This window comes from Ceratotherium simum, chromosome X (assembly GCF_057802395.1).
Source record: "Ceratotherium simum simum isolate JZ-2026a chromosome X, ASM5780239v1, whole genome shotgun sequence".
Lineage (NCBI taxonomy): Eukaryota > Metazoa > Chordata > Mammalia > Perissodactyla > Rhinocerotidae > Ceratotherium > Ceratotherium simum.
Window position 1 is genome coordinate 121,235,048 of NC_141940.1, and position 17,547 is coordinate 121,252,594.

At 40.8% G+C, this 17,547-nt stretch overlaps 1 protein-coding gene across 2 annotated transcripts in view; it reads left to right on the forward strand.

Annotated features, from left to right (window-relative positions):
- The window catches only part of LOC101407706 (rho GTPase-activating protein 6), a 251,028-nt gene that overhangs the window by 206,039 nt on the left and 27,442 nt on the right, over nt 1-17,547 (forward strand). For both annotated transcript variants that reach the window (XM_087426519.1, XM_014791102.2), the window contains one exon: nt 4,387-4,566. In XM_087426519.1, coding sequence (XP_087282645.1) covers nt 4,387-4,566 — 180 coding nt within the window. The remainder of the gene's footprint in view (nt 1-4,386; nt 4,567-17,547) is intronic.

Below are 17,547 nucleotides of genomic sequence, written 5' to 3' on the forward strand. Positions count from 1 at the left end.
ACCCCACAGTCATTGTAAATTTGCAGAGTTATTAGGACAATATCCCAGCAGATGTCAGTAAAATATCTTAAGGAATGGGATCCTTTTTAAATTCACACAAAGTTGGCATATTGGGTAGTGGTTGGGTCGGTCCTGTGACTAGTAAAGTCCTAGCTGTGCCTCAAACCCAAACCAGTCCAACTTACTAAGAACAGAAACAGTTTTGATAGAATAAGAAGTAGAAAAAAACCTGAACTGGGGGTCTAGTTCAGGGTTTCCCAGCCTCTATACAATTGACATTTGGGACCAGGTAATTCTTTGTTATGGGGGCTGCCCTGTGCGTTGTGGGACGCTTAGAAGCATCCCTGACCTCTACTCACTTGATGCTAGTAGCAGGTCCCCTCACCCCAGTTGTGATAATCAAAAGTTTCTCTAGACGTTGCCAAGTATCCTGTGGGGGATTGGGGATGGGGGCAAAATCACCCCTGATTGAGAGCACTTGGTAGTGCTCTCGCTGACTATGAGAAATCTATTGGAGAATTCTATTAACCTTCCTAACCCTGAGTTTCCTTATCTGAACTTTTGGAATAAATGTTCTTCATCTGGCACTGCATAGTGGTTGACAAGACTAGTTTACTATAAGGAATGTGAAAATACCCTGGTAACAGCAAAGTTGTACAGGAAAGCAAGAGATCGCAAGGGTTTCTAGATACTCTTGACCTAAACCTTGAATAAAAATGAATGACTAGTAACCAAAAATTAAAGCAGCAGGGGAAATATGAGGAAAGCATTGCTTCTGTGAAATGGTTAGTAGTTACAGGAAAGCAAGTAGCCCACACACCATCCTGGATTGGAATAAAGGCTATGGAATGAGGAAGTACTGGTGAGGTATGAGGGGAAATTGGGCTATGCTCATAGAGTACTGAATGTCTTTGCAAGGGGGTAGGTGGTTAATTCTTTTAAGTCCTGAATCTTTGGAAGGATTCCACTAAAGTGATATAATCCATGTTGTAGATTGGTTAGAGACAAGGAGAGAGTAAGTTAGGAAGCTTTTGCATGAAAAACAATACGGAAAATAGCAATTCACATTATAAACGTTCCCATGTAAGAATGGCCTTGGTATTTGAATCACATATGTCCTGAGCACTTACCCCAAGTTCCTCTAAACCAGTGAGCGTTGTTCAGGAATTTTCTAATTACTGTTTCTGGGATGCTGTGGCATCTAGGAATTGGAAGAGGTGAGGACCCACTGCAGAACTTCAGAGAAGAAGTGCTGAACATGGGCCAGAAAAGTTAGGGATGGCTTCATGGAGGAGACTGAATTTAAACTACACATCAGTGTGTGTAGGAATTGAATAAAGGGTGTGTAGGGATAGAGTAAACGGGCCACATAAGCATGGCATAGGAATGGGAGTTAGCTAAAAACAGAAAAACAAAAAAACAAAACCCTCCTGGTAGAAGTTAAGAGTGGTGGGAAAGAAATGAGAGGTAGGTTCTTTGTTTATTATTTTTCTAGTTGGTTTGGTGTGAGCAGGTAGAGAACACAGAATGAGCAGACGAGAGTGAGGCAAAAATCAATTTGTAAAATATGGTAAGAAACAAAGCAGTTTTCAACTTTTTCTCTTACCTATTTGTTAGTTGGTGTTAGATGTGTTATCTGTTTGTTGGGTAGTTGTTATGGATTGCAACATGAAAGAAAACTGAACCAGAGCATCCAAAAGCTTAGAGGCTCACACAGGCTCTGCCAGCACCTTGCTACATGACCTTGTTTTATAAAATAGAGGAAGAGGAAGGAAAACAGAGTTGGGGTGGGAAGAGTTCTGAGCTTCCTCCTCTATAAAATGAACATAATATTTCCTTTCTAACAAGTACTCAAAATTCAATACATCACTAACTAATGGGATCTTAAAGATGTCTAAAAGAAGGGCATGAGAAAAATTGTTGACTAGTCAATCAGTGCTTTTCTTGGGAAAAAATAGTGGTATTTTATCGGATTGTGTTGTTTTTGCTATCTTGTGTTTGTTTTGTTTTATTCCATTTCATTTAGTTTGCTGTTTGCTTTGCTCCTTAGGGGAAAAGAGAAATTCCCAAATGTAAGAAAGATTTCATTTCTTCTAGAAAGAATATTGCAGGAACATAATTGAAACCTCTTGAGCAGTGGTTTTTCAGGTTTTCCAAGAACCCTCTGGCATTGCATGGAAAATATGTTGTGAATATACACTTTTTTGGTGAGGGCGTCCATAGTAGGCTTTTAGTTCTTCAAAGAGTCTATGAGGCAAAAAAGAAGTTACAAACCACCAATGTAGAGCCGGCATTCCTGATCTTTTAGGAGGTACATGCCTCTAGAAAATGGAAGGTTAGCTTTGGAACTGTAGCAGGACCAGTGCCTTGTTCTCCGCACCCTGGTCCTGACCTGGCTTTGAAGCTAGTTTCCCCATTTCCCCATGCTGTGACAGAGTCTGCCACGCAAGAGTGAACGGTGGGAGGGGCTCTTGGCATCACTTCCCTGTCTGTGAAAAAGGACAACAGCAGCAGCTGCTTCGTGAGCTTATAGTGAGAAAGAATTGAAACAGCCTTTGGAAAGCCCCCACCCGAGACTGTACATGCTAAAGTTTTAATAAATGTGAGCTATGCATGCTAGGTTTATAAATGATGTAGAATGCTTATTTAGTCAAGATAAAAATTTTCCTCGAATTGACTGGCTAATAATTAAATAATGAACCAGCCCCAGGTGCACATTAGATTACCCAGACATAGCTATATATATCCTGAAACACAGGAGCGAGGGTGGAAGCTTCTGCGCACAAGTCTCCTTTCCAATTTAAAAAACAGTCAAACAAAAACAAAAAAAGCGTTAACAAACCATAGCAGCGTGGTCTGCAGCTGGAATCTGTGTGCAATTTTACAGACAGATTGTATTGCCTTCCCAGAATAGCAACAGGAGAAGGAGAGAGGGGAAAGAGTCCTTGTACTAAACATTCTTTTAAAGGAAAACAAAATCTTCTATTTGTTAATGTTTAACAAAAGAGAAAACCCTAATATTACTTTAAGAGGGGAAGGGGAAGCACTCCAAATGCCTCTGAGTTCTAAAGGGATAAATTTGAAAATGGTACATATTTGATTTTATCCTTAACCATGAATTTCCAGGAAGAGAAATGAAAACTTGTCAAGTTTTATATCGATGAAATAAAACAAAGAATTAAACAGTTGTTCATAAAGGGCACTTTCTTGAAAATTCCCAGTGTTCACCACATGAAATCATTTCACTTGGCAGCAAAGCTGAACAGAGCTCACCTTCTAAAAATAACGCCCCTGATGTGCCATGCTGGGATTGCAGGGCGGGGTAGCCACCAGCTCAGGGCTCAGGGCTCCACGCGACAAGAGTGGGACACAGGAGGCTTTGTGTCAGCTGTGAATCAGGACTCTTGTATTCTATGCTGCACACCCAGGTGCCTCCAAAGGCTGTGCAGATTTTCACATGCAAAGGATCCCCACCAAGCAGCCACAGTTCCCATACTTAGCCAGACGTTCCTAGATTTTCAATTAATATCAACATGAGAAATAAAAATTTGCCTACACCAGTGGTTCTCAACCAGAGGCAATTTTGCCCCACAGGGGAACATGTGGCAATGACTCTCGCCCGGCCCTTGTCTGCCTTTCCTGCAGAACCCTCTGCCACACTGAGTTTCCCAGGGTGCCTTGATGTATTTTACATGTTTCTGTCTTTGCGTCTGGTGTTCTCACCACTGTGAAATTGCCCCCATCCCAGCTCCTCTGCTTTTCAGCATACAAGCTCTATTCTTCCTTCAAGGTTGTGTGTAAATGTTGCCACCTCTTTGGAGTGTCCTTGGGTCCTCTGGAGTTGATAGCTTCATACTTTGTACTCACTACTTGTAATTGATAAGTTTATTTGCCCTCTAGAATGTGAACCCTTTAAAATAAGGACTGTGTTGTGATCATTGTTGGAAAATTTTTTAAATAATTAGAATCCATGAAAAATGCCTAGCCTATGATAGGTGCTGAGTGGAGGAATTAATGGAGAGATAATGGATTGATGGATGAAGGGATAGATGGATGGATGGGTGGATGAATGAATAGATGGATGGACATCAATATTTTTTAAGAGCAAACAGGATAGAAATTTTGTATAGTACCAGTTTCACAATAAATAACTTAGAGTTGTAAAATTTTACTCCGTATGCTATTGACATGACCACTGAGCTATGAACTTCAATCCAAGAAATGAAGTAAAAGAAAAATGATGGTGCTCCTCATGGGTTCTGCCAGAGACGATGTAGTCCTTTCAAAAAAAAACAAGGAAAGGAAAAAGGTTCCATTGATTATTGAACCACCCACCATTTTGAAAAGCAAAAGTAACAACAATCCTTGTATTCTCTGCTCCTGTAGGTCACTGGGAACAAAATGACATCGCTAAACTTGGCCACCATATTTGGACCCAACCTGCTGCACAAGCAGAAGTCGTCAGACAAAGAATTCTCGGTCCAGAGTTCGGCCAGGGCTGAGGAGAGCACAGCCATCATCGCTGTGGTGCAGAAAATGATTGAAAATTATGAAGCCCTGTTCATGGTAGGTGGCCCTTATTTTTATTTATTTTTTTTTTTTGTGAGGAGGGTTGGCCCTGTGCTAGCATCTGCCCATCCTCCTCATTTTTTTGCTGAGGAAGACAGGCCCTGGGCTAACATCCATGCCCATCTTCCTCCACTTTATATGGGATGCCGCCACAGCATGGCGTGCCAAACGGTGCGTCGGTGCGCGCCCGCGATCCGAACCGGCGAACCCTGAGCCGCTGCAGCGGAGCAGGTGCACTTAACCACTTGCGCCACCGGGTGGCCCTTTTTTGACAGAACATCTCAGTAAACTGCCTATGGATTGTTCTTGGTGGCATAATGAAACTCACACACAGCGCCTTCTGGTCTACAGTGCTGGTCGTTGACTGAACTCATTGGAAGCCAGGTGGTTTCAATAGGAATAGAAATTTACATACCTGTGATATCACTATAAGTTTGGGATTCCATATTTATTTTGTTTTGTTTTGTTTTAAGTTTTTTGTTTATTGCAGTAACATTGGTTTATAACGTTGTATAAATTTCAGATGTACATCATTATACTTCTATTTCTGCATAGATTACATCATGTTCACCACCCAAATACTATTTACAACCCATCACCACACACATGTGCCTAATTATCCCTTTCGCCCTCCTCCCTCCCCCCTTCCCCTCTGGTAACCACCAATCCAATCTCTATCTCTATGTGTTTGTTTATTGTTGTTATTATCTACTACTTAATGGAGGAAATCATACGGTATTTGACCTTCTCCCTCTGACTTATTTCACTTTGCATACTACCTTCAATGTCCATCCATGTTGTCACAAATGGCTGGATTTCATCGTTTCTTATGGCTGAGTAGTATTCCATTGTGTATATATACCACAGCTTCTTTATCCATTCGTCCCTTGATGGGCACTTAGGTTGCTTCCAAGTCTTGGCTATTGTGAATATTGTGAATAACGCTGCAATGAACACAGGGGTGCATGTATCTTTATGCATTGGTGTTTTCAAGTTCTTTGGATAAATACCCAGCAGTGGAATAGCTGGATCGTATGGTAGTTCTATCCTTTATTTTTTGAGGAATATCCATACTGTTTTCCATAGTGGCTGCACCAGTTTGCACTCCCACCAGCAGTGTATGAGAGTTCCCTTCTCTCCACATCCTCTCCAACACGTGTTGTTTCCTGTCTTGTTAATTATAGCCATTCTGATGGGCGTGAGGTGATATCTCGTAGTTTTGATTTGCATTTCCCTGATAGTTAATGATTTTGAACATCTTTTCATGTGTCTGTTGACCATCTGTATATCTTCTTTGGAGAAATGTCTGTTCAGGTCTTTTGCCCATTTTTTAATTGGGTTGGTAGTTTTTTTGTTGTTGAGATGAATGAGTTCCTTATATATTTTGAAGATTAAGCCCTGATCAGATGTATGGTTTGCAAATATCTTCTCCCAATTGTTAGGTTGTCTTTTCGTTTTGTTGATGGTTTCCTTTGCTGTGCAGAAGCTTTTTAGTTTGATGTAGCCCCATTTGTTTATTTTCTCTATTGTTTCTCTTGCCCAGTCAGACATGGTGCTTGAAAATATGTTGCTAAGACCGATGTCGAAGAGCATACTGCCTATGTTTTCTTCTAGAAGTTTCATAGTTTCAGGTCTTACATTCAAGTCTTTAATCCATTTGGAGTTAATTTTTGTGTATGGTATAAGGTAAGGGTCCACTTTCAGTTTTTTGAATGTGGCTATCCAGTTTTCCCAACACCATTTGTTGAAGAGACTTTCTTTTCTCCATTGTATGTTCTGGGCTCCTTTGTCAAAGATTAGCTGTCCATAGATGTGTGGGTTTATTTCTGGGCTTTCGATTCTATTCCCTTGATCTGTGTGTCTGTTTTTGTGCCAGTACCATGATGTTTTGGTTACTATAGCTTTGTAGTATATTTTGAAATCAGGGAGTGTGATACCTCCAGCTTTGTTCTTTTTTCTCAGGATTCCTTTAGCTATTCGGGGTCTTTTGTTGTTCCATATAAATTTTAGGATTCTTTGTTCTATTTCTGTGAAAAATGTTGTTGGAACTTTGATAGGGATTGCATTGAATCTATAGATTGCTTTAGGAAGTTTGGACACCTTAACTATGTTAATTCTTCCAATCCAAGAGCACGGAATATCTTTCCATTTCTTTGTGTCTTATTCAATTTCTTTCAGCAATGTTTTATAGTTTTCCGTGTACAGCTCTTTCACCTCTTTGGTTAAGTTTATTCCTAGGTATTTTATTCTTTTTGTTGCAATTGTAAATGGGATGGTATTCTTAATTTCTCTTTCTGCTACTTCCTTGTTAGTGTATAGAAAGGCAACTGAGTTTTGTATGTTGATTTTGTATCCTGCAACTTTATCATATTCGTTTATTACTTCTAAAAGTTTTCTGGTGGATTCTTTAGGGTTTTCTATATATAAAATCATGTCATCTGCAAATAGTGACAGTTGCACTTCTTCCTTTCCAATTTGGATCCCTTTTATTTCTTTTTCTTGCCTGATTGCTCTGGCTAGGACTTCCAGTACTATGTTAAATAGGAGTGGTGCGAGTGGGTATCCTTGTCTGGTTCCTGTTCTTAGAGGGATAGCTTTCAGTTTTTCACCATTGAGGATGATATTAGCTGTGGGTTTCTCATATATGGTCTTTAATATGTTGAGGTACTTTCCTTCTATACCCATTTTATTCAGAGTTTTTATCATAAATGGATGCTGTATCTTGTCAAATGCTTTCTCTGCATCTATTGAGATGATCATGTGATTTTTATTCTTCATTTTATTAATGTGGTGTATTATGTTGATTGATTTGCGAATGTTGAACCATCCCTGCATACCTGGAATAAATCCCACTTGATCATGGTGTATAATCTTTTTAACGTATTGTTGTATGCGATTTGCTAGTATTTTGTTGAGGATTTTTGCATTGATGTTCATCAGTGATATTGGCCTGTAATTTTCTTTTTTTGTGTTGTCCTTGTCTGGTTTTGGTATCAGGGTAATGTCGGCTTCATAGAATGAGTTAGGGAGCTTCCCACCCTCCTCAATTTTTTGGAAGAATTTGAGAAGGATAGGTATTAAGTCTTCTTTGAATGTTTGGTAGAATTCACCAGGGAAGCCGTCTGGTCCTGGACTTTTATTTTGGGGGAGGTTTGTGATTACTGTTTCGATCTCCTTACTGGTGATTGGTCTATTCAAATTCTCTACTTCTTCTTGATCCAGTTTTGGAAGGTTGTATGATTCTCAGAATTTATCCATTTCTTCCAGATTGTCGAATTAGTTGGCATATAGCTTTTCATAGTATTCTCTTATAATCTTTTGTATTTCTGAGGTGTCTGTTGTAACCTCTCCTCTTTCATTTCTGATTTTACTTATTTGTGCCTTCTCTCTTTTTTTCTTGGTGAGTCTAGCTAAAGGTTTGTCAATTTTGTTGATCTTTTCAAAGAACCAGCTCTTGGGTTTATTAATTTTTTCTATTGTTTTTTTTGGTCTCTATTTCATTTATTTCTGCTCTGATTTTTATTATTTCCCTTCTTCTACTCATTTTGGGCTTTGTTTGTTCTTCTTTTTCCAGTACCTTTAGGTGCATTGTTAGATTGTTTATTTGAGATTTTTCTTGTTTGTTGAGATAGGCGTGTATTGCTATAAACTTCCCTCTTAGAACCGCTTTTGCTGTATCCCATAAATTCTGGCATGTCGTATTTTCATTTTCATTTGTCTCCAGGTATTTTTTGATTTCTTCGTTGAACCACTCGTTGTTCAGTAGCATTTTGTTTAATCTCCACGTATTTGTGGCTTTTCTGATTTTCTTCCTATAGTTGATTTCTAGTTTCATACCGTTGTGGTCAGAAAAGATGCTTGGTATTATTTCAATCTTCTTAAATTTATGGAGACTTGTTTTGTGGCCTAATATGTGATCAATTCTGGAGAATGTTCCATGTGCATTTGAAAAGAACGTATATTCTTCAGTTTTTGGATGGAATGCTCTGTATATATCTATTAGGTCCATCTGTTCTAGTGTGTCGTTTAAGGCCAATGTTTCCTTATTGATCTTCTGTTTGGATGATCTATCCGTTGGTGTAAGTGGAGTGTTAAAGTCCCCTACTATTATTGTGTTACTGTCTATTTCTGGTTTTATGTCTGTTAATAATTGCTTTATATATTTAGGTGCACCTACATTGGGTGCGTAGATATTTACAAGTGTTATATCCTCTTGTTTGATTGTTCCCTTGATCATTATGTAACGCCCTTCTTTGTCTCTTTTTACAGTTTTTGTTTTAAAGTCTATTTTGTCTGATATGAGTACTGCTACCCCAGCTTTCTTTTCATTGCCATTTGCGTGGAGTATCTTTTTCCATCCCTTCACTTTCAGTTTGTGAGTGTCTTTAGGTCTGAAGTGTGTCTCTTGTATGCAGCATATATATGGGTCTTGTTTTTTTATCCAATCAGCCACCCTATGCCTTTTAATTGGAGCATTTAGTCCATTGACATTTAAAGTAGCTATTGATAAGTATGTACTTACTGCCATTTTTTAACTTTTTTTTTTCTCAGTGTTTTAGTGGTCCTTCTCTGTTCCTCTCTTCTTCTATACAGAATTGATGATCTCTTTAGTTTGACCTCTGTCTGAAAGCTCTACTCTTTAACTCCTCTCCTCCCTCCTTTTATGTTTTTGATACCATATCTAACCCCTTTTTTGTGCATTTCTATCCATTACCCTCTTACCATGGAAATAAATAATTTTTCTTATTAGTGGTCTTCTCTTTTCCACTTAAATCAGTCCCTTTAACATTTCTTGTAGCACTGGTTTCTTGGTGACAAACTCCTTCAATTTTTGCTTGTCTGGGAAGTTTTTTATCTCTCCTTCCATTTTGAATGATAACCTTGCCGGGTAGAGTATTCTTGGCTGTAAGATTTTTCCTTTTAGCACTTTAAACATATCATGCCACTCTCTTCTAGCCGGTAAGATTTCTGCTGAGAAGTCAGCTGATAGCCTTATGGGGTTTCCTTTGTATGTAACTTGACTTTCTCTTGTGGCTTTTAGGAATCTCTCTTTATCTTTAATTCTGGACATTTGATTAAGAGGTGTGGGCCTCTTTGGGTTTATCTTGTTTGGGGCTTTCTGTGCTTCCTGTACCTGGATGTCTGTTTCCTTCCTTAGGTTAGGGAAGTTTTCATCTATTATTTCTTACAATAGATTCTCTGCCCCTTTGTCTCGCTCTTCTCCTTCCGGGACACCTATAACACGGATGTTAGTGCGCTTGATGTTGTCCCAGAGGTCCCTTAGACTGTCCTCACTCTTTTTAATTCTTTTCTCTTTTACCTGTTCAGCTTGGGTAATTTCTTCTAGTCTTTCCTCCAGATCACAGATCCGTTCTTCTGTATCCTCTACTCTGCTTTTGAGTCCCTCTAGTGAATTTTTCATTTCCAGTATTGTATTCTTCATTTCTGATTGGTTCTTTTTTATATCTTCCATTTCTTTGTTGACATTCTCACTGAGTTCATCTATTCTTCTCCCCAGATCAGTGAGCATCCTTAACACTCTTTGTTTGAACTCTCTGTTAGGTAGGTTGCTCATTTCTGTTTCACTTAGTTCCTTTTCTGGGGTTTTGTCCTGTTCCCTTACTTGGAATGTATTCCTTTGCCTCTCCGTTTTGCCTCTTTCCCTGTGCTTGTGACTACGTATTAGGTAGGTCAGCTACGTCGCCTGCTCTTGGATAGGTGACCTTATTTAAGTGATTCCTTAGGAGGCGTGCAGTGTGCTTCCCTCAGTTCTCAATGTTCCAGGGGTGACCCCTATGTGGGCTATGTGTGTCCTTCTTTTGTGGCCTGTTTGCTCTCCCTGTAGGTGGCCAGGGAGTCTGAGTTATGCTCCTGGCCAGCTGTTGTAATGCTCAGCTGCTTGTAGTTGTTGTGGGCCCTTCAGTCTCTTTATCAGGTGTGGGGAGCCCCAGCACAATTGGCTGCAAGTTCTAATACCACATTTGTGCTGCAGTATTTCTTTTAAGTGAGTAGGCCCCCACTGTGGCAGGTTGTTAGGCTCAGGGCCTTGCAATTGCTGTAAGCCTCCAGCCTTTAGGTCTCTTGTCAGCTCTCTGAGGATTGCAGCTGGGTGGGGCTGGCCTCAGGCATGGGAGCCCCCAGTTGTTTCAAGCTTTGGAAGGTGGGGCAAACCCCCATGTGGGTCTTTGAGAAGCACAAGTCTTCTGCAGCTGACAAGCCCTGCCGCCCACAGGTCCACACACACAGTCTACACAGTCCTGCCCCGTGTGCGCGCCCTGACCTCCCGAAGCGGACCCAGTCTCTCCACGGCGGGAGGCCCACACACTCCACCACCACCCCACACTCTCCACCCGCTCCTTGTGCAGGCCCTGCCCCACTGAAGTGGGCTCAGTTGCCAGGCTGCAGAGAATCCAGTCACCAATCTATGCAGGCCCACAAGTTGCCTGAGGGCTTGTTGTTGGGTGGGGCCAGTCTCTAGGGTGGGCTGCCTGCCCTGGCTGAGCTGGATTAAACCGGTGCTCTAGCGGGTGGGGCAGACCCTGGGCTAGCAGTCCTCAGGGAGAACTCCAATGGCGTCTGTGTCAGCACACCCAGACCAGGCCACAACAATGGCCACCGCCAATGTCCCAGTCCCTGGAGAGGTTTCACCTCTCACTGAGATGCACTCAGGGCCTATTAGCTGAGTCTCTTTTCACCAACGCACTGTGCACCTTTCTTTCTGGTGATTTTAGGTTGCTTTCTGAAACGGGTCAGTTTGCGTCTGGGCCCTTTAAGAGCTGGTTTTAATTTCTTTGTGAACCAGCTTTTCTGGGGGTACTCCCCAATGTTTTAGTAGCAGGCAAAGTCAGATATTATGCCACTTGTCTCAATTGTGCTGGGTCCACAAAATGCCCACAGCGGGGGTGCTCCCCGGCTCAAAGCCCCGCTCCTCCAGGAAGGGCTGTGTACCTTTGGGCTGCTCCTGGGCGGCCGTGAGGTGCTGCGGCTTGTGAAGGTGGCGTTTTTCCTCTCCAGAAGGGAGTTTCTGCCTCTTCCACCTCAGTTAGGGTTGTCTGTTGTTGCAGGAGTTCTTCTTATCAAGTTTTAAGTTCTGTCTCAGGGGTAATTTTTCCACGAGTACTTGTAAATTGGCTGTGTCCGTGGGAGGAGGTGAGTTCAGAGTCTGCTTACACCGCCATCTTGACATCTCTCCCTGTGATTCCATATTTAAACAAACATATCCAAATTATAAATTTCATTTTGTTGTTCCCTAAACAATGGTCACATTTTGGAGTCATTTAATTGTTCATATAGCAGTGTCCTTGCTCAAAATATTGATAAAACCCTTCTTTTTGGAATTATATGTGGTCCTCGTGAATTCATGTATTCACAACCATCCTCAGCAATGACACCTCCTCCAAAGTCAACCTTGACATTTTACCTTCTCCAGGAAGCTTCACCTATCTTTCCCGTGTCCTTCTCATGTCACTTTCCCATGTCACTTCTCTTGTCCCTTGAACCCCATTACTGTTCTCATTGATGTTTATCTTACTCAACATTGTGTTGCAGTCATTTATGACTATTTCCCCTAGTAGATTATAAACGCATTTAAAACATGGGCGGTGCCCTTGTTATCTCCTCTCTGTATCCTCTGTACACTTTTGGAAGGCCCTCCATCTGGCACACACTCAATAAACATTTTTTTGATTTGTATTGAATTACCAGTTCCTGTTTTCCTTCAGAAAACTGCATTGCTTGCTCCAACTTCCCTTGAAACATTAGAACAAATGCCAACTTTCTTCTATTTCTGTTCACTACTTATATTGCATGTCAGAATTTGCAGGAACTTTCTCCATGTTTATTCTCCCATTTCTCTTGTCAGTTAGCAAACGCTCACCATAAATCTTACCTATTCCACTAGAGCCTTTTGTGGCTTCTTCAACTAAGTGTGCTAGTTCCTTCTTTTGAATCTGCTTAATATTTTGTCTACCTTTATCAAATGCCTTGCATTAGATTTATTTCCATACTTGTCTTACACCAATTATTTTTTGTAAATTTGAGAGCCAGTGGTTTAGAATCTTTGCCCTCTGTGTCTTACCTATGTGATCGCGACCAAGTAATTCAATACTCCATAAGCATCAATTTCAGCTTCTGTAAAATGGGAAAAATAAAAATATGACCTATTTCCCAGGGTGGTTCCCAGAATCATTTGATATGTGAAAGCATTCTTCAAACTGTAAAATTCTATGCAAATGTTAATTAATAATTATATTGGTTGGACAACACGAGCTGGCTCAAATATCAGTATTTCAGCATAACAGACGTAAATATCTTGCTGACATAAAGTTTAATCAGATGTTTGGCAAACAGCCTTCAAGGTGGTGATTTAGGGACCCCAGCTCCTTGCATCTTGAGACTCTGCAGTCCTCTAGGATTTTATGGGCCAAACCTAGAAGGGACATCCATCATGTCCACTCAAATCCCATTGGCCAGAGCTCAGCCACAAGCCATACTTAGCTGCAAGGGAGGCTGGGAAATGTGTTCTTGCTGGATGCCCAGGAGGAAGAGAAAATGAGTTTACCACAGTGGAAAGTTCACTGAGGTAGAACAGTGTCTTGCTCCTCTTTGAGTCTCTGAAGCACTGTCCCTGTGTTGCACACAGTAAGCTCTCAAAAAATGTGGAGTCATTGACTCTATATAAATTTCACACTTTGGCCAAAATCCTTGTAATTAATTACATATTTGGATGAATCAAATGTCTGAACTTTTCAGCATTTTTATCAAGTTTTAAGTCACATATCATCTTGCCAAGTAGTCTTGGCATTAATTCATGCTCTCTGGAGTTTTTTTTTAACACAATAATACCTCTCGTCAATCTTAATTCTGCTCTCTAAATCCTGTATTCTAAGCAAAGTTCTTCATGTGAAACCAGAAACCATCAGGCATTTCTTTTCACCTCAGATACTAACAAAACTCATCCTGGCCCCCTTGAAAGTACAGTTGTCATCATCTTAATTGTGCCATTGCTCTCCTTCCCATTTCCGGCTACCTGGACTACTAGAAACAGCAGAAGAACATCAGTTTTCCACCTTTTCCGACATTTTCCAAATCTGATCTTTGTTTGCCATTCTCTGTAGAGATCGATGTCTAGATTCTCTTGGGCAGTAGCTCATATTTGTGTTCTCTGCCTGTGGTCTTTACTTGTCAATGAGGCCTTTCCTGGCCACCTTGTCTAGAATCCACCCCCTGTCACCACCACCACACACACAGCCCCACTACCTATTCCTTTTCCCTGCTTTTTCTCCTTGGCACTCACCACTATTAATACAGGGTTTTACTAATTTCTCTTGTTTGTTGTGTTTCCCCACTAGAATGTAAGCTCCTTGACAGGATGAATTTTTGTCCATTTCCATCTACTTTCTTTACTGCAATACCCCTGTGCCTGACACATGGTCAAAACACAAGAAATATTGGTTGAATCAATGGACGACTCACTTGTAGTTCTGTGACATATGATTTCCATATTACTAGTCTTTACTCCTTGGACATGTGAAAAGCTTTAGGCATGTTGGAATTAAGGATACTTTCTTAGAGTAAGTTAACCATTAACGTAGGCATTCTTGATCTCCTTGGACAGATTATAGGAGTTATAGATTGAGAAAAAGGACAGTGAGGAATCAGAAAACTTTCTTATAGTCCTATCTTTGCTACACATTAGCTGTGTGACTTCACTTTCTTAGATTTCTATTTGTTTAGTTATCAAAGGACTAGGTTAGAATGGGTGATAACCAAGATCCTTCTAGTTCTAAACTCTGTGTGGTTCTATGTCTAGCACTGACTTCACCACTTTTATTTCCATAAGGCACAGAGAAAAATTAATCTCATCACTTTGTAGATTCTCTTGGCATATTTGGTATTTTAGAATCTAGTTGGTTATAGCAAAGCTGGTGGCTGGTTGGCAAAGCTGGTCTATGTGGGTGGGCAAAAATTGAATCATGTATATAGCTGTTTTGTTTTGTATTTTTAAGAAGCTTTCAGAATTAGTACAATAATTCCAAACAAGGAAGAATGAAGCGAGACAGGACCTGATGGGGAAAGGTAGTTAGCAATTGTGCAGTTTCACAGTCCTTGGAAGGGTTTATGAGCTCAGAAAGGGAGGCATTGCTTCCCATCGGTGTTAGAAAGGAAGACTTGTTAGAAAAGGTGGCTGTGAGTTTGTCCTTGCAGGCAGAATGCACCCTAGAGGCAGCAGTTCCACAAAACCTGGATGGAAGGAATATAAAAGCCCACAGAGGCCTGGCAGGGAGCGAAAGTTTATTCTGCATGTTAATAATGTCCTTCATTTCCTGATGTTGAGACTGCCTTTCCCAAGTGGCTAGTATCTGAGTTAATGGGAAAGGACAGAAAGGAACCTAGCTTTGTCCCTTAATAAGAAGTGCCTAGATTCAGAGGCTGACACACAGTTCAAGAGTCTGGCTAGGACCATCTTTTGCACCAGGTGTTTGCTTTTCGGGCACTAGGTTGGAAATCCTAGAGCTGGAAACAGGTCATGATAACAGCCATCATGATCACTCTATGGAAAGGCCAAGGCAGCAAATTGTAATAGTGGTTCTCAAACTTGAGTGTGCAGCAGAGTAACAAGGAAACTCGTCAGACATTCAGATTCCTGGGCCGCACTCCAGAGAATCAGATTGAGTAGCACTGGGATGGGGCCCAGGAATCTGCACTTTCTAATGAACACTTCCAGGGCATTCTGGTAGTTTCCTAACCACACTTTGGGAAACCACATCTTGGGAAACAGCCAAGATGGTGAAAAGACCATGAGCTTTGGAATGAGCTACCAGAATTCAAATCTCTGTTCAGCGGTGTATACTTGCTCTGTGGTCTTGGCCCCACATTTAACTTCCCTAAGCCTTCATTTTCCTGTTGTAAAAAAATGACATGAAGTTACCTACTTTATAGGATTATTTTGAGAATTAGAAATGACATTTTAAGGTACTTGGGGAAAGAATTGACATATACTAGGCACTCAAAAAAGAAAGATCACTGCTAATAAACTCATCAGTTTTATTATATTAAACTGATAAGATGTCTGCCCTATCAAAGCACTTTCAAGCGTCGCCTTTGCAACGAAGCCTACCCTGACCACTCTGTGTAACAGTGTGACCTGCTCCCACACATATATACTCCTAGTTCCTTACTCTGCACTTTTTCTTTTTTCCATAGCACTTTATCCCCTTTTAACTCACTATATAATTTACTTATTTATCATGCTTATTGAAACCTAATAGAATGCAAACTTAATGAAGCCAAGGATTTTCGTTTGCTTTGTTCACTGACATCCACAGCACCTTTACAGAAAGTACTTTACAGAAAATGAGTGCTCAATAATTATTTGTTGAATAAATACAGCAACAATATATTGCTAGAAAAAAATTTATTTTTGTTGTTTGTTTTTGGTTTAGTGCCCATACCCCTTAGATTCCCTTACCTTTAAATCATGACCCTCCATTTCTGATATCAACAACAATTTAAAAACTGGGTAACATAAAATGATACTCTCCAAGAACACTGGAAATAAAAAAGGAGCATCATATCTAGAAATGGTCACTGGTATCATTATAAGGCAGAAAGCATTCACCGACTAAATCATTTACACATTAATTATTCTGAAAGTTGTTGCTTCTGTAATTGATGTTGGGAATCCCAGAGAAAACTCATCGTTGCTCTTAGAATTAATAAGAGCTTCAGAGCACAGTGGAGAAAACTGTCATCTCATTCTAAGGGCTGATACTATATGATTGCTACTAGGGCTTCTTTTTTGGAGAGAGAGAAAGAAGAGAAGGCACCACCCTCGTAGGCTGATGAAAGGTCCGGAGTGCAATGGAGACGTGGGAACGCACTGGCGTTCCCACCCCGCTGGTTCATCAGCCTGAGCTGGGGACCAGCACAGCGCACGTGGGAAATTTCAAATGAGAACTACTGGGAGCAAGGGTCAGAGGCTGAGATGAGGATTCCAAGCTCGGAAGCCAAGCTTTGCTCTGTGTTCTCTTCATCCCCCAGCGCAAATTGCGTTTGCTTAAAACTTATTGTGCATGCCAAATCAAAAGGAGTCAAGCAGTAATCCAGGTCATCAAACAAGAAACCACTCCCTACCAACGTTTCCAGATAATTATATATGATTTCCATTACCGTTTTTATATAACCACTGTTTTTTAAATAACCACTGTTTTTTAAATAACCACTGTTTTATGTGCCAGGAGTTGGGCTAGTCATTACGTACATCATTGGCTTATCTACATTTCACCACCATTTCATGAGGACTAAGCCAATATCATTTGCCCAAGTGTTGCAGCAACTAATTGAATTACTTCTATAGCATGATTCCTCCCCACACCCAAGACTAGGTGTTTTAATGTGGCATCTCAGATATGGAGTCCATTTGCGGGGGAAGAAAGAGAATATTTTAGCCAGTTTGGAAATGGAAAGCAAAGGAGACTTTCAACAGTATTAATCCCTCTGGACTAATCATAACACTGACCCACTTGATGTTCAGGCCAGCAGATGGCTGCAAGAGCCAGTAGGTGTTCCTGTTGGAGCCTGCTCACGTTGTCCCTGTCTTCAATGTCAGAATGCATGTACTGTTGGCAGCACACGCAGGTGGCAGGGAGCAGAAGCGTATTACATCTGAGCTGTTTCCACTTCCTTTAACCTATTGCCACGGAGCAAAGACTGCTAATTCTTCTTCATCTTCCTCCCTTGAGTCCTCCCCAACACAGCTCCATGAGTCCTGGGCTCTTCGACTGATTTGTTCATTAATGTGCCCCAGTTGCCAAAAACACTGCCTGGCATGTATCAGGCACTTGAGAAAAATTTGTTGAATTTAGTGCATTCTGACCCTCCAATGCACCCAGACCCCCTTATATAATATTAAGCCATCCTCCACAACAGAGCCACACAAAAGTTCTAGGCTGGGCCTGCCCATGTTTGAGCTTTTTC